The sequence below is a fragment of the Pygocentrus nattereri genome, chromosome 17, assembly GCF_015220715.1.
Source record: "Pygocentrus nattereri isolate fPygNat1 chromosome 17, fPygNat1.pri, whole genome shotgun sequence".
Taxonomy (NCBI): domain Eukaryota; kingdom Metazoa; phylum Chordata; class Actinopteri; order Characiformes; family Serrasalmidae; genus Pygocentrus; species Pygocentrus nattereri.
In genome coordinates, this window is record NC_051227.1 from 34,693,297 (window position 1) to 34,712,150 (window position 18,854).

The window sequence follows — 18,854 nt, forward strand, 5'->3', positions numbered from 1 at the left end:
ATCCATAGGTCAAGACAGCCTGAACCGATGGATACAGGAAAGCCTAATGAAAAGGGTTCAAGAAAGAGGTACCATATTTATGGTGGTGTGACAAACACATTTATGTTCCCATATGGATTACTGGTTATCTGCACTAAACAACATTTATATTGCCTGCAGTGACTCTGTTACAAGAACATGTGACTCTCCTGCTCTTAGACAGAAGGCCTTAGAACCCCATGATGAAAAACCCAAGACTGCAGGTGGGTGTAGCAGTTTTTGAATAGACAGCAAATACATCTAAGCCAAATGTTTAGATACTTTTTTTTATCTTAGTGTATAGTTTCATTGAATGTACACTGTCTCTTTCAGGCCAGAGTAATGGAAAAGGATCCAGTGTGCTGCTAGAGGCCAATCCTGATCAGAAGGATGGTGGGCAAAACTCTTCTTCAGACTACAAGCCTAAAAAAGGACTCCTGTTTGAAATTTGCAGTGATGATGGCTTTAAGATCTGCTGTGAAAGCATTGAAGGTAGGGTTCATTTTGGTTAGTAATAAAGCCTTGGATAAGAATTTAAGTATGTGATGTTTGTAACAGTTGAAAGTATGGGTGCAGTCTAAGGATACAGATTTTGGCAAGGTTCAAAGGCATTGTAAAGTACTTGACATACACGCACATATGAGCACACCCATCAGCTGAATTCTTTAATAATGTGCCAAGAATTTAAAAAGTATTCCTTGTATGGATTGTTGCACATGGTACTGATAGGTGGGGCCAGGCACGAGCATGTATATAAAGTAAATGGTCCAAAACTGTAGGAAACATCCTGTGTAAGAAAATCGAGGGGCTGACAAGTATATGTTCTTGATTATTTGACCGAAAACCAAAAAGTTACTTGATTGATTGGAATAGATAAGGATAAGCTAGTGTAAATTTAAAGGTCCTAACATAATTATATTTACCACCCCTTACAGAATAAGTTCAAATGAACATAAATGGCATGACCTGGAGTAGTCTTGGTTCACTGTACATCAGTAGCTCTTAAAAACTGCTGCTATCCACATTGTCCTTCTCTATAATTATGCACACAGATGTATGACTTCCTCATACTGCCATGCATCACCTTTTTGCCTGTAGAACATGAACAAAATAGTTGTCTATTGTTATTGTCTACTATTGTAGTTCTGCATCTTCTTGAAATGGTCCCAAATGCCACTTTTCAGTATTGGTCAAACAGTTGTTTGCCAGTTAATCATACATCCCTGTCATGCACAGTAGTGTGAAGTGTTTAACTTTTGTGTAAATTATATAGGTACAGCACTACATATGAAGATCACTTAGCCTAACATTGAATGGGCAAGTGGTCAAGGACCCACTGTTCTGCCCATTTTGAACAGTTGTATTAATGAATCTAGAATCAGATTTAACCTGTTAAGAACAGTTCATTTCTGTATTTGATTACAGAGGCCTGGAAATCGCTGACAGATAAAGTCCAAGAGGCACGCTCTAATGCTAAATTGAAAGAGCTGTCATTTGATGGTAAGGACACATGAACACAGCATGACTGTTTGAAAAACATTTTAGTCTGTAGTGTGTGTGTGTGTGTGTGTGTGTATACAAAATATGTGTATACAAAATATTCTCTGTTTTTCTGTCCTGCGTCATTGTTCTGCCAGGAGTTAATGGGCTACGGATGCTGGGTGTTGTCCATGATGCCGTAGTTTTTCTTTTGGAGCAGCTATATGGTGCCAGGTACTGCAGAAACTACAAGTTCCGTTTCCACAAGCCAGAGGAGGTTGATGAGCCTCCTATTAATCCTCACGGATCTGCACGTGCGGAGTTCCACCACAGGTATGCAGTTCTAGCTTCGTGGTCTGTTTTTATGTGCAGTGTGTATTAATGTCATGATGGATTATTTGTTCAAAATGCATTTTTCAAGCAAAGTTTGTTCATGCTGTTGAATATTTTTCAAACCTTTTTATTTAATGTTTTTGATTAATTAATGAAGGAGGTCAGTGTTAGACATGTTCAACTTCCTGGCATCCAAACATCGGCAGCCTCCTGAATACAACCCTCAAGAGGAGGATGAAGAAGAGCTGCAGCTCAAATCTGCTCGGTGTGACTTTGAGCTCATTTGCCTTGACATTTTAGATTTAGCCTTACTTTTTATTATTTTGCAGTCCTCAACATTTCCCTTCTTACCATTACAGACGAGCGACCAGCATGGACTTACCACTGGCTGTGAGGTTGAAAAACTTGAGGAAATCATCCAGAGAGTCTGTAGGCGTCTACAGGTACGAACTTCTGTTGCCTCTAAAATTCTGGCTCTGTAAACCAAATAAAGCGCATATGTACATATTTCATGCACATACTTGCTGTATTTTCATGAGCTTTATCATTGTTCACAGGTCAGCCATACATGGCCGAGGTCTGTTCTGTAAAAGGAACATTGATGCTGGTGAGATGGTGATCGAGTACTCTGGTAATGTCATTCGCTCTGTCCTCACTGACAAACGGGAGAAATACTATGATGGCAAGGTAAAGAAAATTATACTCTCAAACATTGCTACACATATATTTTTTATACTATATGCATACTATAAATATAACATTTCCTGCTTTAATTGACAGCAAGTTCTTAATAGAAATTACTTTTACTTAACAGGGCATTGGCTGCTACATGTTTCGTATTGATGACTATGAGGTGGTAGACGCCACCATGCATGGCAATGCGGCACGGTTTATCAACCACTCCTGCGAGCCTAACTGCTACTCCCGTGTGGTCAATATTGACGGCCAGAAGCACATCGTCATCTTTGCTATGCGGAAAATCTACAGGGGCGAGGAACTCACATATGATTACAAGTTCCCCATTGAGGAACCAGGCAATAAGCTGCCTTGCAACTGTGGGGCCAAAAAGTGTCGAAAGTTCCTCAATTAACAGCTCTCCTATTATTATTTTTGCCTGAACCCTCTCCTCCCAAATGAATCTTTTGTCTAATGTTGACAGTATGTGTATTTTAACTGATATGGTTATTTATTGAAACAGGCTCAGGTTTTCAGAGGGATAATGGCACTGTGCCTCTTAAGTTGATTCAGGAAAGGTGTCAAGAGCAAAGTCACAATGAAGAAAAGGTCTGCCTTCAGTGGATATCCCCCCCAAATGACCAGTGAGAAATAGATAAGTGCCCCTGCTTGCGCTCAAATTTTGCATTGTTCTATCTTCCTAATGATTATTATGAACTATTCGTTTGTAATATTGAGTCTTGCCTGCCCATGCTTATGGAATGTGAGAAGAAAAGTGTGATGGAATTGCCACATTGTTTCATTTGACACCAAAGTGCAATTTCTAAGGGAACGATACACTGTCTTTTCTGATAGATGAATTGCAAGTGATCCATAATTCTTTTCTTAGCCTGACCTGCACAGTCTCATCTCCCTTTCTGAATGTACATTGAAGCCTTGTCCCTCTAGTTATGTGAGGGATGTCTATGTATTTTAGACACTGTAAATATTACTTTTGAGCCCCTAGAATGATAAAGAGGAAACACTAGAGGGAGCAATGGTCCTGTTGATGGACCTTCTGGTACAGCTTTTTCAGAGGTTTTGGTTTGGATCAATGATGAGCAGGACTGTAAATGTAGTATACCTAAACTGTGTTTTTAAGAAGTAATAATAACCCCTGGGGCAGTGATCAGTGGGGGCTGGCTGGGTTGAGATCCTGGTGGACTGACAGCCAAGGGACTCGAGAAATTTGAGGGGTGGGTGGGATGGCTTAATATTTTTATCCATTTTTATAGTGACTTAGACTGACGGTAGTGAAATCAAGGAAACTTACTATGTGCATGCTCTAAGGACTGTTGAGAGTTGGTCGGATTTACTAAACTCAAGGGCATCCAAATGGTTTGGAATTTGTTATTGTTGTTATGGAAGTCATTTTTAAAATATTTTTCCTGTCTCTTTTTGTTGTAGACAGGTAAATGTCATTATTTCCTTTGATATGTAAATAATATGTATATTTTTCTATACAAAAAAAACTGAAAAGCACTCACTAGTGAATAGCACTTAATGATGGTATTTATATTTTTAATAAAGCATTGTATTTATTTTACCAACATTTTGTAGGAGATAGTGGTTTACAACACTAATGTTTGGTCATCATTTTTATAGTGCTGCCTTTTCTTTTTTTCCTTTTTTCGTAGGCCTTATTTCTTCCTCTTACCAACATTCTCTTTATTTTATTATTCCAAAGACTGAAGCAGTAGCTGTTCCCATAGAGTGCAGTCCACCAGTAGCTCTCATTGCCAATCCATGTCAGTCATGGTCATTTCAGATGACTGTGTATATAGTCAGAGTAAGCTGTAAAACGTAGTCATGAATGCTCATCTGCTGAAATGGCATGTCTCCCCCATTGCCAGCCTTAATATCACACATAGGAACACCCCACCTTCCCCCAGAAAGCCCCTCTTTGGTAGTAAAGTGCAACTGTCTCAAGGGGAGAAAAAGGAATATAAAAAGATGCCTGAAATAATTTTACATTTAAGCAACTGGAAAGTCCCAAAGTTTACTCCATCTATTTTATTATTGTAAAAATATTTTCATAGATATTAGTTTAACCCAAGGAATTTGCCACGGAGGCTAGCCCTTGAAAACTTTCTTCTAAAGCACTATATCTGGAGGAATGGAGGAAGGCCCTCATTCTCCCTATCTTGTGCACTGAACATCAGTCTTCTTCCCAGCTTGACACATGTTGCCTTGGCACTGCACGGACGTTCCAGCTAGCCATTCAAAGCACATGATGTGCTCATTTGTACCGTTTCCTTTCGACAGTTTGAGTCCTCCGAATTATCCCTTAGGGCAAAATTTCAATTGATTTCCTATTGAATATATATATGGCAGCAACACTTCATAGTAGTTACATGTATGGCTCCCATGGTTCGCTGTCCTGTAGTTCTTTATAACAGAGGTGTGGTGCCTTCTTTTTCCATTATTTTCTTCTTTTATTCATAGTTTTATTCATTGTGTCATCACTGATACAGACCATAAGACACTTGCTTTGGGAGCATTGCCAGTTCTGTGGCCTTTTTAGGATGGAGGCATAGCTACTCTGGAGAATAACGCAAGAGTTTTAATACATGTCAATTCTGAAGGTCTTAATATTGGTTAGACTTCTGCCCCTGTTGTGTTTGATTTGAATTGGTCTCTTAATAAAGCGATTTCAAAAGCTGTATTAAAGGGATATCGAGCATATCTGCGTTCCAGGAAGGTTAGGGATGCGTATATACCTCCAGACAAAGCTCTCTTGATTTGCTGCTTTGTGCACCTCTGGCTCTTGTTTTCAGAATGAGCCACTAAAAGGCCAGTTTCTCTTTGTAGCATTGTCTTATTGCCTCATAATATTAACTCTAATATCTTTTTAAGGCAGTTGCAGACTCCCAAAGGCCTGACCCCTATCAGACTCAGCATGTCACCTGTGACAAAGGCACTGACCATACAGAGAGAAATCTCTGTTTTGCTTAACATCATTACCAACTGGCTACTATTTTTTTTTTCCAGATATCATTTTGTACATTAATGGGTTTGACGGAATTGCCGCAGCTTCTTGCTGGGAGCTTCTTGCCAGGCTCCTCGGTAGTGTGGGTCTTGCCATCGATTCAGGGATAGAGTACCTCTCAGTCCGGCTCTCTGGGTGCGGCACAGGGTCGGGCTGAACTCTGCAGCTAGGCCTTCGTTGAATGTATTTTTGAATTTATAATTGATTTTTATCATATGTTGTCTTTTTTTTTTTTTTGATAGTTCCAACGTGAAAGGCTGGGACGTTACAGGACAGCTTTATGTTTAATTTCAGTGGGCGAGGATTGTACAGCAATGGCAATCTTTGTACAAAAAAAACCTTGCATTCTATCAGTCTGACAAAATAAGATTTTAGTAATTCAGTTACTAAACCTAAGGGCTTTGTTAAAGACTTTCCTCCACATGTTCACGTCAGCGCAACTTCAGATTCTCCACAAACCGGTGAAATGTAGTGTCGGTGTTTCAGAAGCAGACGGGTTCTGTTGTTTCCTGGACTTTACTCTTCCACACCACACCAGTGGTATCACACCATATCCTGTTATGCTCAGTATATATATGTATACTTCTTACATACATGATGAATATATATACCTAAACATATGTATGGATAGTAACTTGTACTTCAGTATCTACAATATCTACACAATATACGGAATGGACAGACAAACTTAGTTACAGTAGCAAACAACAGTTTCATAATGGTTAATAGCAATGTTCAATGTAATCTATAATGGTTTTGTGTTACAGATACAGTTTAGAGTAATGTGCAACAACATTTTAAATATTGACATTATGTACCAGTTTTCCTGTGCCTGTGTGCTCTTTCCGTGGAGCATTGCAGTTAAGATTTATTCTTTTGGGACTTTTATTTTGTGGTTTCTTTTTTTTTCGGGAGGGAGGGGGGTGTTGGTTGGTTGGGCAGGTGGGAGGTGATGATATTTATATAATGAATTGTAAAATGTGGTTGTAAACTTTTTGAGGTTAGCCATTTGTTTGTTTCAATGCTGTAGTTTTTATTTTACTCTTTGTACATTTTTAACGGAGTTTGTGGACATCAGGAGAACAGAAATTGACCTTTCATTTACCCACTTGTGTTTTCCCATACCTCTTTCTCCTGTCTGAACTTAAGTTGAATTTTAATGTGATGTTCTGTAATGAGTAACAATAATAGTACGCAGTTTATTTATTTATTTTGTGCAACTTTTTGAAACATCTATCTGTGTATGCAGGTAAAAGGGTCACGTGAACTCCCCTGAGAAAAAGATGGCAGTGTGCCTCTGTCTAGAATTGTATGCTAGGACCCTCTGTACCGAACTGTATTATCAGTAGTAGAGATGGGCTGTGCTTTGTGTGGTCAGATATTGAGCTGATGGGAGAGAGGTTGAGCCCCCCTCCCTCCTTCTGAGGCCTTGTGTTTCCCTTTTGACTTATGAACGCTTCCTCTTTCTCCTTAGCTCTCTGAGTGACCCATGTTTATTAATGCTGACTATTTTACTTTATCCAATTGCCCAATCAGTGTTCTCCCATATCACAGAAATGAAGGAATGACCATTCAGTGACAATAGTAAACCACAAACTACTTAAGGATGAATGTATAATGAGAAAAAAAAATGTACATAACTGTAAAAAGGAAAATTTCTAATCATGTTTATTTTCTATGCACTTTTTTTATTTAAGTGATAGTTTAAATAATAAACATGTCTCGTTTACTCAGCAAGGCTTCAAGCAGTATTGTTTGGCTTACTGTTATTGGGTGATTCATGCCTTTTGCGTTTCCAGGTGTCCAAGATATTCTCCAAATGTGTTTAGAACTTTGCAAGTTAATATTGTTTTAAGACTAGTTGCAAGACACGTTTATAAACAAAAACATTCTTTCATTATCCTGCCAATCAAAAGAGAGTTTTTCTTTGTCTGCCAACAGCAAGTGAATGGTGTAATACATATTCCCAGACCTTTTAGAGCTTCTGACACAACAGGATGTCCCTGGCACCTTTGTTGGAGTACTGACCCTTAATGCTGTTTTACAAGCAGGGGGCTGTTGCATTGCTACCCCTCACAGGTAGGCATGCCTCATAAAAACCACAGCAGTAAGGAAAACAGTCAGGGTAAAGAGACCCAGGTGTGGAAATGAGGGGCTGCCACACCAGGCCCGGTTAGAGGCCCTCTTCCACGTCCCTGTTAGCTGACCCCTGTGGATTACACTGCTTTTTTATAACTGTGATTAGATTAAATTAGGGGAGACTTTACAATGCACAGTTACTGTAATTGCAACATTTTAAAGGGCTCATTAGTATTGTCTATTCACTGCACTGGACCAAAATAATATCCCTGGAATACTTCTCAAAACATTCAGTTGATTATAAAACATTTCTGGCATCTTATAAATGTATAGGAATATTAAGATTAGAGGCCTGGTCTTGCTTGGTGTACACACAAGATTTGCAGTGTGTACTTTCATGCTCTGCATTCTATAAAGATAGGAGGGTTTGAGCAACCAAATGTGGCTCCACAGATAACAAGATAGGATTTAGTTAGAAAGTTTGTCTAATCTGAGCATTTTTAAAGAGCCCATTTCCTATTCATGAATTTCATTTATACTTCTAAGGTTCACATATGTTTGTGCAGGTTTATATACCAAAAAACAGCCATTTCAACAGCCAGCTCTGTTTATCCTTTTGAATTAATCACACTGTTTTGGTTATGTTGGCTTTAAGACTGATGTATGCAAATAATCTCTGCTCTGATTGGCTGCCTTGTATTGCACCTCTTTCAAAAAGCAGTCCAAGCTAAAACACTTAAAACTTGAGCATGAAAGGCCGAAGCTAAACTACTGTACAGTGAACATGCAGACATATTCAGATGTGCTGGTTTTGTGACATGACAGCATTGACTATAGAACAGATTATGTTTCCATGTACAGTTTATATGGACTGGAGACTTAATGGTATGTATTTACTTCAACATAAGGAATGTCAAGGAAAAGCAGGATATGGACTCTTTAAACTTACCTCAGCCATTTGGTAATTTGGTGACTGCTTTATAAAGAACCCACACAGATGGGATTCCATTGACATGGACGCACCTAGAGACACAGTCTGTACAGTCAGTAAAGCGGCTGGAGATAAAATATACACTTTTAAATGATGGTTCCTCAAGGGTTCTTTAGTGAAGGCAGTGGTTTTATATAGAACCACTTCAATGGTTCTTCAGCTCGATGGACAATGTGTCGTATATGGTTCTTTAAAGGTTCTTTGGTACAAATAGTTCTATATAGATCTATGAACACAAAGAGCAATTTGCACTGTGAAATGGTTCTTGAATTTGATAGAGTATGTGCTGTAGGTGGTTCTACATAGAACCTTTTTGAAAAGGGTTCTATATAGCACTCAAAAGGTTTCTTCTATTGTTATGATGTCAAGCCTATAACAATAAAAGAACCCTTTTTGGTGCTATATAGAGCCCTTTCCTATTTTTCATTTTAAGAGTGTAGAACCATACAAAACAAACTATCAATCTAAAGAATACTTTAATCATGCAAAGGTTCTTCGATTGTTCGTGGTTCTATATTACCATTTTCTTTACTAAAGAACTCTTAAAAACATCATTTGTAAGAGTGTAGAACCATATAAACACACACTCTCCATCAATCCTGCCAAGCCTTTAATCATGTAAAGGATCTTTGAGTGTTCATGGTTTTATATTACCATTTTCTTTACTAAAGAACCATTGAAGAACAATCAATTTTAAGAGTGGAGAACCATATAAAACACTCTCCATCACAACAAAGAACCCTTTAATGATGCAAAGGATCCTTGAGTGTTTATGGTTCTATATTACCATTTTCTTTACTTAAGAATATTCGAAGAACTGTCATTTTTAAGAGTGTAGAATCATATAAATCACATCTTATATTCTTCTATATAACCATTTTGTTTACATTTATGGCATTTGGCTGGCGCTCTTAGCCAGAGCGTCTTACAATTTAATCATTTTACACAGGTAGGCCAAGGTGGTGTTAGGAGTCTTGCCCAAGGACTCTTATTGGTATAGTGTACGGTGCTTACCCTGGTGGGGGACTGAACCCTAGTCTACAGCGTAGAAGGCAGAGGTGTTAACCACTACACTAACCAACCACTACCATTTACCAATGATTCCTTGAAGAGGGAGAGTGAGGAAGCATATAAAACACACTCTCCATCATTCTGAAGAACTTTTAATCATGCAAAGGGTTCTTTGAGTGTTCATGGTTCTATATTACCATTTTCTTAACTAAAGAACTCTTAAAAACATCATTTGTAAGAGTGTAGAACCATATAAACACACACTCTCCATCAATCCTGCCAAGCCTTTAATCATGCAAAGGGTTCTTTGAGTGTTCATGGTTCTATATTACCATTTTCTTAACTAAAGAACCCTTTTTTCCTCTACAGTAACAAGCCTGACACCATAACAATAGCAGCTGCAGGATCCCGCGCGCACAATCAATCACGTTTAAAAATTCAAATTTTAACGGTCACTCGCGGATTTAACGGATCCGTAACCGTAACTCTGGTAAGTCAACCAGGCCAACTTAGCTAATGCTAACAAGCTTTCCTAGCACAGTTCTCTAATAAGAAACTTAGGTAAACGCTGGTAACGTTAGTTATCTTTAATAGTGGAGCACGGCACAACGTAACCCAATTATTTGTTCATTGTTGCTTTGTTTCGAGCACCTGTCGTTCGTGACACTCTACAGGAACCTGTTAACCAACGTTACATAGGTCCTTGTTAGCTAACTACATTTTGTCCTGCGTTAGGTCGTGCCCCACTCTGTCTTACGGGGGAAGCAGTGGTGTTATAACCAGTAAACTGAAAGTGTGGACAGCTATTGGGTTACGTTCCTTCATATCTGTGCTCGGTAACGTTAGCTAGGTTAGCTAGTTAGGCTAGTTAACTTGGCTAACCTCCCCAGACTGAGTGTGCTAGCGTTAACTACCGGTATTGATGTTGCCTTCAGGTCCTCCTCGGAGGTTCCTATTTACACCCCAACTCCCGAGTTTCCCAATAGTAAATACGGCGTTGTGGTGCCGTTCATGTGCATCCATCTCGTAAATACGATATTTCCGACCCGACTTGAAGGCAGCCTGAGTGTGATGAATCCTGATCCCAGATCAGCGCTTACTGCTTTTCGTAGCCTTCAGTGTTTGCTGTGTAATCTTTGCCTTTGTCATAGATTTATGAGCTGTGGTTTCAAACAATATAGTGTTTAATGTCAAGTAAAGCGTCTTGTTCGGTCCCACAAGGGACATAAAATACCTGGCGGTGGTGCTTCGGGGGGCGGCACAGTGGCTGCATTTCACAGCGAGGAGGGCCTGGGTTCGATTCCCCGACCAGGTCCTCTCTCTGTGTGGAGTTTGCATGTTTCCCCGTGTCTGTGTGGGTTTCTCCCACAGTCCAAAGACATGCAGTCAGGCCAATTGGACATGCTACATTGCCCCTGGGTGAGAGTAATTGAGTATGTCCGTCTGTCTGTCTGCCCTGCGATGGACAGGCGACCTGTCCAGGGCATGTCCTGCCTTCCGCCCGATGACCGCTGAGATAGGCTCCTTGCTTTAACATGTACTTCAGCTCAGGAAGGGATTGGTGATTAGATAACTAATAAAATGAAAATTGGCTAAATGATATGTATACAAAACTGAAATGTAAGGGGTTTCCAGGACTGAAGCTAGAAACACCGCAATATTCAGATGCAGATATTCTCCATGCCATTGTGGCCTGACCTAATCCTCTGTTTTTTTTGCTGTCTTTTTGTGTTCTTGTTCCCACTAGTTCTCAAAACAAAGTGATACCCATGAGCCACAACCTTTTTACTGATTGTGACTGCATGGTTTGCTGTGATTGGCTAATGGAAGCTGCACAGTGTGTACACCCCTACCCACCACATCCTACCCCAACGTGGGAGCAGGGGTTTCATTCAGATACTGCAAAGTTCTGGAGCTGTCAAATGATCTTCGTCATCATGTCTGCTTGTGCCACCAAAAAATAAAATTGTGCATCAAACTGTCCAAATATCTCGTATTATCCATCTGTTATGTCCATATCATGGACATGAGACTCATGTCTAACCATTACTATGTGTTAAAGACTGAACAAGTAACTTTTTCCTCAGTAGACAGGTCCAACATTTTTCAAACATGAAATAAAAGCTTCTTGTGTCTGCACATTTCGTCCACATTACTCAGTTTATACATTTAATTTGCCACGTGATAACAGCTGTAGTTTGAGTTTAATGTGAGTAGAGCGTTTGACCTTTGTTTGCAGTGTGAATTAAATCTGTGGAATGACTGTTCCCTTTCAAACTGAGTGACCGTATAGCTGGCTGTTGCATCTCATGCATGTGTGTTTACTTTTCCAGAAGGTGTTTATTCCATTTTTATACCTCTGTGGCATCGTGCTAAGCCTGTATTATCCTGAACGATCCCAGAGCTGTGGATTGGTATCACCAGCAAACTTCCAAGATGCCATAGTATCTCTACCACTTGGTACTCCTTCATCCTTCCGAAAGAAAACTAGTTTTCAAAGGTAAGATGCTTTAATGGAAAGTTTCATTTTTAGCAAGAACACATATGATTTCTTATTTTAATGGACATGAGGCTCATTGTAAGATAGACCTGCCTGTAAGGTTGCAAGACCCCACCTTTTCTGCTGCCAGTGCACATTATGGGAGAAGGCCAGTCTGTTAGTATTGTGCTGTTTTATTCACTGCTTGTATTTTCTAGTCATGTGTTTATGTTCGAAGCTCTGAATCTGTTTTCATTTTCCATGAAATTAACTTTTCTTGTGGAGTCTTGTGGTACAGTAGTGCTCCCGAATAGTGGAAGCTAAAACTCAGAGGCTCCTTTTGAGCATGGCTGTAAGCCAGCCGGCTAAGGCTTTCTTCTCTTTAACAACAGCATGCTGAGGTTGACTTAAAAGACTTTTGCACACGTTGCACTTTGAATTTGTTCCAGGTTCCCCTCAGGGATGCTGGTTTCACTGACCCTTTTGTATTCACCATGTTTAACCAATAATTTATAAATCATAGTAAGTCATATCATTATAAATCATAATCGCCTCATTTCCAGCAAACATTTTTGTTTTGTTTTTAAAATATATTTTCCAGACAACCAGTAACCACTGAAACATCAAAGGAAAAAGTCTGAAATCTTCACATTACGATTGACAGCAGATGAAAAATGAATTTTGTTCAAACCATAGCAGTGTTTTTATTGCAGATATGCATTCTGTTTAAGCTAGATGTTGGTTTGTCATTGAAAAGGTAGAGAGGTTATATTTCCTGACTGACCACAGATTTTCTGATTCATATGTGGTTTTATTTCTAGTGAAATCCCCTCCTTAATGAAAATGGAGCCAGCAGCCCATCACTGTTGACCTCAGACTAATTACTCACATATTTGGAGCTCACCAGACTGTTCTGATCCACATCTACTTTATTGTGCAATGTTTAGAAAGTTCATTGTTCTTTTTTCCCCCCATTCCCTTGGATTCGCTTCAAACATTTTGTCTCCGGCCCTTGGACGCTCCCTCTCTCTCTTGCTCTTTCCCTCCCTGACTCCCACCCACCCTCTTTCTCTCTCTCTCACGCTTTCTCTCTCTCGCTCTCTCTCTCCCTGTCTCTCTCTAATTGGCTTTCTTTTGCCATTTCCTCTCAAGCCTCAGAGTGCTCACTTTTTCCCAGACTCCCTGCTCTGGGACGGAAAAGAGTCTGTTGTTTTCACTTTTCCCTGCTCAGACACTGTCACTCCTGTGAAGCTCCTGTGAATAACTAAATGGTAAGTTTAGCCAACTTATGCTGATTGTTGTTTTTGATAGTAGCTCAGGTGGGAGGAGGTCAGTTCTATATGCCCTTGCTGTTTTTCTTAGAAACATTCTGGACCAGGTGTTGGGTCAACCTACTGTAGCAGGCACCATTTTAGGATGACTGGAAATGTGGAATAAGGGGAATTGCATGAAGGCTCAAAACAGTGCATAGAAAGTTCAGTGCTTTTTCAGTACCGCAGTACGATAAACAGTTAAAAGTACTTTAGATTTCAGTATTTTCTTTTTCCAGTTCTTTATTTAACACTGCATTGTTGTTGTGTTCTACCTATAGGCAGATCAAACTGCACAAGGGAATACCTAATAGCATACATAAATCATACAGGTGATGTACATAACTTGTTGATTGTTTTAAGGTTATAATATGTTTGCGTGACCTTTGTCTGACTGTTAATCTTTCCAACAGAATGTCGGAAGAGGCTGTGTTCACATTATCAAGTTAATGATTTGATTTGTTTAACATTTGAAGAGTTTTGCATTGATAAATGTGTTTATGCAGTTAGCAATGGTATGAAGCACCGTGATACTACATTTGCTTTTAGTATAGAAGTCAAATGTCCAGTGACATCAGAAGCCTGACTTTAATGATTTGACAGGGCAACAGGTGGATGCAGTAACTGAACTCACTATGAATGTGTTATTTAATCCTGGCTGTCAGCTGCTCCACAGGAGATGTAACATTTCTTTACCTTTGGAGTTGTTTGCACAAAAGTTTGTACAGCTTTTTTCTAAGATTCATTGTGCTTATTCACATTGTGAAAAAAAAGAAGAGCCCGCCTGAGTGGTCCTCCATACCCCTTTATTAGCTCTTGCAGATCTTCTGAAGCAAACCTAGCAGTCAGTGCAGGCAGCTAATGCAGGAACCGAAATCTGGCTTCATGTGGTTAAAGTGTAGCCAGATATTAAAAGATGAAACAGACGAAACTGAGATATGCAGGTATGAGGTTTGTTTGCAGAAAGGCTCCGGAACGATGGTGTTTGCGTGCTCTTCCTGCTCTGTTTTGACATGGCTTAAGAAAGAGCTCAACCCAAGACAAACAAACACCAGCCCTAGAGGTAACAGTAGCTTTTGTTGGAGCCTGAGACCTAGAGACAGATGTTCTGTCTGTCTCGCTCTTAAATTAAAAGATATTTGTGCCTGTACAGTGCTGGCTGCCTTCTGCAGCATTCTTTGGTGGTCTGTTTGTGTGCTGTCAAAGTGAGTCATCAGCAGTTTCTTAACTCTTACTTAAACCAGCTGTTTGAAAAGTAGCAGATGAGCAGAGAAACCCACTGATTTACGGTCAGGCGTAAAGTCTCGGAAACGTCTGGCCTCAGGCAGCATCATGAAAACCCACCAATCACTGAACATTTCTTACTTTCGCTGACGATGCATTCTCAGTGCCTGACTGCGGACGGCTACTACAAACATATGCTCTTCACAGTTTGAGTTAAAGGGGAATTCCGCTGAATTTCCAAAATTGCTGCATACTTAAATGGTTAAGGTGTAAACGGAGGCATTCAGAGTAGTTTGTTGTGAAATGCTCTGTTTTAGAGAAACTTACTGAAGCAGTGTTGTTCACAGGGGTGGTGATACGAACCAGATGTCTGAAGAGGTTAATGCCGCTAAAGGCACCTTCAACCAAAGTTATGAGTTGCAATGCATATGCAGCCTGTTGCCTGAGACATTGTTTTATTATTTTGAAGTATGATTTTGGCATAAAAGATATGTTTTAAAATCCATTCATGGAGAAGAGGTACATGCAGGGTGTTATAAGGCAAAATAGTCCCAAAGAACTTATTTACCTCCATTTTTCAGTTATCAACACTACATATAAAAAGACAAAGTACGTTCACTGATCATTTTGGACAGTAAATAAAACTGCTATGTTTGCACTGTAGACATTGCAGCCTCTGTAATTTTCCTTACAGTGACTGCAGTCAATGGAGAAACACTTGCATCTGGCAAAAAGTAGTGTGCTTCTTCATTTTTCGATGCTTATGTGAGGCTTCACCCTTTGGAGAATCAATCAGAAGCTAATGGACCATTAAAATACACTGAGCTCCTTTTATTAATTTTTTTATGCGCTTTCTGTGGTTATACTTTCACAGCTAATCTCATGCTTTAGTCATTACAGGGAATTATCGAATTTCCCGTTGTGCTCACTCTAATGAGTCAGAACTGGCAGTTCACTTCTCAGTGTTGTGCTTTTCACATCACCTGTGAAGCACACAGCACAGTGTTATTTCACACCTACCTAGCATTCAAGTCCATTTTACCCAACCATAATATAAGATAAGCGTGGAAAAGCAGTTTAACTTATGCTTTGTCAGTTGGTCTCTCTCAACAGACTCAAAGCAATGACCCCTCTCCAGTCTTGGCCTCTTGTCCTCTTGCTTGTTTTGCTGGTCCGTTATTCGAATCCACTCGACGATAACAAGATTCCCAGTCTGTGTACGGGCAGCCCAGGTATCCCAGGTTCCTCGGGGTTGCACGGCAGCCCAGGCCAGCCTGGCAGAGACGGAAGAGATGGACGAGATGCACAACCAGGAGAGAAAGGGGAAAGAGGAGACAGAGGAGAGCCAGGTATACACATTTTTGCACCATGCAAGCCATGGAGGTTTTTGATTCATTGAATGATTCTACACACTTTTCACGTCTTAAGTAGTCCATATCATGGAAAATGTCATTTCTTTTTTAAATACATTTGATGAACTATGGAGACGTTAGGTCTGTCACAACTATTACATACATGCCTGATTGCATTTACGTGAGCTGATCGCAGTTGTTTTCTGCAAGTGTTTATCAGATCAGTTGATTATTGAGAAACAGTTAGGTTTATGCAAATACATAAAAGAAAGCAGAAAACACTTTTATTGGGACACATTATGAGTCTTACGAAAACAACAAAAGCTTCTGACTGGTGCTGTTTCTGAGCTTGAGCTGTGTGTCTCGTCAGTTTGGAGCTACTCAGAATCAACAGTTAGGAAGCAAGACAGCTAATCAGCCATATTGGCTGCTTTAGTCTTGTATTTTAATAGCTGTTCATGCAGAAAAAGACAATTACATTGTTATTTGCAATTATTTATGTGGCAGAAAATTGTCGGCTCATATTTCGTGACTGTGACAGGCCATGATAGACATTGTTAATGTTTCCAAACATTGGAACATCCAGCATTTCACAGTCCATACAGTCCATAAATGCCAGTTAACATGCAAAATTGGCAAAACAGACAATTAGAAAAGAAGCCATAAACATTTTGTTGATGTCTGAACAAAGTCTTCTAATTCCATTTTTGCTATTTTTCAACATTTTTTTTACATACTTATATTGTATAAATATTTCATGATGAATGGACCGACAGAAGTGGCCCAAAATTTGTTGTAATAAAAACTTATTTTATTACCTTACTGTAAAATTTAAAATCATTTTTCTTCTCCTGTAAAGCCACCATTTTAGATATACAAAGCCACACAAATGTTAATGGGGTCCACAGAGAAAATGCCTGTAAAGCCACAAAAATATTTATGGTGTCCACAGACAAAATGCCTATAAAGCCACACAAATGTGGTCCACAAAGAAAATACATGAAAAATGTAAAATATGGGCCCTTCACATTTTGGGATACTTTTTAACACAATCATGGATATTAACACAAGCAGTGGGTTTCTAACTACAGACTCTGGGTCAGAGGTATGCTGTGTTCTTGTGGTCTGGCACAAAATGTGCTGAAACAGCGATGAGACAAAAAATGTGTTGTTTATTATCACATATGTTTTGAGTGATCCATCCTAGTTGTGCTAATATTTTGCAGGTCAGCCAGGCATAAGGGGCTTGACCGGGGACAGAGGTGATCCAGGAGAGAAGGGTGAGAAGGGGTCACCCGGAGAGTGTGCTGTAGCCCCCAAATCAGCATTTAGCGCCAAAATATCTGAGACCCGCACCACGCCCTTAGTAGTAGGGGATGCTGTGCGTTTCGACAAGATTGTCCTGAATGAGCAGGGGGATTACAACGCTGAGACAGGACGCTTCACTTGCAGGGTGCCGGGCGTTTACTACTTCGCTGTCCATGCTACCGTGTACCGCTCCAGCCTGCAGTTTGACCTGATGAAGAATGGGCACACAGTTGCTTCCTACTTCCAGATTTTTGGAAACTGGTCCAAGCCAGCCTCACTGTCTGGCGGCACCCTGCTACACCTCATTCCTGGGGATCAGGTGTGGGTGCAAATGGCTCTTGGCGAGTACACCGGCTTCTACTCCAGCCCCAAGACGGACAGCACCTTCACTGGCTTCTTGGTGTACTCAGACTGGAAAAACTCTGCTGTTTTTGCCTAGATTGCCAAGATACATGCAACTTATCGCAGCGCTAATGCACACCAGCTAACAAAAACGTATTGAGGGCAGAAATGCTCACCACATTTTCTCTTTTTCTGATGTATTGCAGTCTAACAGTTACGGACAAAGGCCCATGTTGATCAGTGTTCGGCCTACAGGAATGCTTTTAATCTCTTTTACACTTGGATGCTATTTGCTCAGCAGCATTAGGACATTCTGTCACTGTCAATAAGGATAACAGACCAGCAGCTTTTGCATTACCTACCTCACAGTAAAAAATGATGAGGAGGAATATAAGAATATAAGATTTTTACATTTTGGTACAGATATGGGTCCATTATTCTGTTACAACTTACAACTTTGAAACATCAATATCAGAGCACCCTTGAATGATCACATTAATAAAAGTATGACCATACTTCTGTTGAACATATTGTGTTATTGGTGAGAAATAAACTTAGTCTTTACTGGTTTTAGTTTGTGGCTTATGGAATTCAATATTTCATCTTATGTATATATTTAAGGAACCTGCTGCCACTTTAAAGGTAGTTGCACATTGCTCTTGTTGTGAGCCCAAACCATGATTATGCAATGGAGAGCTATTTATGCCAAGTCACAGACGTAACCTGGCCTAATGATTTCACCATATTCAAAAGGTCATTATTAAAGCACATTTACAGATTCCAATCTGTAACATTACTACTTAAACTCCTCAGCCAGGACACCTGGTATACGGGTTCGCCCTCTATTTCTCCCTCTCTCTCTCTCTCTCTCTCTCTCTCTCTCTCTCTCTCTCTCTCTCTCTCTCTCTCTCTCTCTCTCTCTCTCTCTCTCTCTCTCTCTCTCTCTCACCCTCTCTCTCTCTCTCTCTTTCTCTCTGTCTCACCCTCTCTCTTTCTCTCTGTCTCACCCTCTCTCTCTCTCTCTCTCTTTCTCTCTGTCTCTCCCTCTCTCTCTCTCTCTCCCTCTCTCTCTTTCTCTCTGTCTCACCCTCTCTCTCTCTCTCTCTCTCTGTCTCACCCTCTCCCTCTCTCTCTCTCTCTCTCCCTCTCTCGCTTTCTCTCTGTCTCACCCTCTCTCTCTCTCTCTCTCTCTCTCTCTCTCTCTCTCTCTCTCTCTCTCTCACAC

At 40.1% G+C, this 18,854-nt stretch overlaps 2 protein-coding genes and 1 long non-coding RNA gene across 6 annotated transcripts in view; all 3 read left to right on the plus strand.

Annotated features, from left to right (window-relative positions):
• The window catches only part of kmt2a (lysine (K)-specific methyltransferase 2A), a 34,172-nt gene extending 26,888 nt beyond the window's left edge, over positions 1 to 7,284 (plus strand). For both annotated transcript variants that reach the window (XM_017718652.2, XM_017718650.2), the window contains exons 27-35: positions 9 to 68; positions 160 to 242; positions 352 to 510; positions 1,444 to 1,518; positions 1,656 to 1,830; positions 1,988 to 2,095; positions 2,190 to 2,273; positions 2,388 to 2,517; positions 2,645 to 7,284. In XM_017718652.2, coding sequence (XP_017574141.1) covers positions 9 to 68; positions 160 to 242; positions 352 to 510; positions 1,444 to 1,518; positions 1,656 to 1,830; positions 1,988 to 2,095; positions 2,190 to 2,273; positions 2,388 to 2,517; positions 2,645 to 2,920 — 1,150 coding nt within the window. In that variant the 3' untranslated portion in view covers positions 2,921 to 7,284. The remainder of the gene's footprint in view (positions 1 to 8; positions 69 to 159; positions 243 to 351; positions 511 to 1,443; positions 1,519 to 1,655; positions 1,831 to 1,987; positions 2,096 to 2,189; positions 2,274 to 2,387; positions 2,518 to 2,644) is intronic.
• Positions 7,285 to 9,940: 2,656 nt separating this feature from the next.
• On the plus strand, positions 9,941 to 11,596 carry LOC108439983. Its single transcript, XR_001858798.1, has 2 exons — positions 9,941 to 10,104; positions 11,362 to 11,596. It is a non-coding gene; the product is annotated as an uncharacterized LOC108439983 (long non-coding RNA).
• Positions 11,597 to 13,198: 1,602 nt separating this feature from the next.
• c1qtnf5 (C1q and TNF related 5) lies at positions 13,199 to 18,202 on the plus strand. 3 transcript variants are annotated; one of them, XM_017718649.2, is made up of 4 exons: positions 13,199 to 13,364; positions 13,685 to 13,735; positions 15,741 to 15,976; positions 17,206 to 18,202. In XM_017718649.2, exons 3-4 carry the CDS (start codon positions 15,751 to 15,753, stop codon positions 17,724 to 17,726), a joined length of 747 nt encoding a protein of 248 aa, XP_017574138.1. In that variant the 5' UTR covers positions 13,199 to 13,364; positions 13,685 to 13,735; positions 15,741 to 15,750; the 3' UTR covers positions 17,727 to 18,202. The 3 variants fall into 3 exon arrangements, with proteins under 3 accessions (XP_017574138.1, XP_017574136.1, XP_017574137.1); XM_017718647.2 differs by lacking the exon at positions 13,685 to 13,735 and having other exon boundaries at positions 13,201 to 13,364; positions 15,724 to 15,976; XM_017718648.2 differs by lacking the exon at positions 13,685 to 13,735 and having other exon boundaries at positions 13,201 to 13,364.
• The last annotated feature ends 652 nt before the right edge of the window (positions 18,203 to 18,854 follow it).

Coding starts and splice junctions, on each gene's coding strand:
- c1qtnf5 (XM_017718647.2), top strand. Junction 15,977..17,205: donor AGGAGACAGAGGAGAGCCAG/GTATACACATTT, acceptor AATATTTTGCAG/GTCAGCCAGGCATAAGGGGC.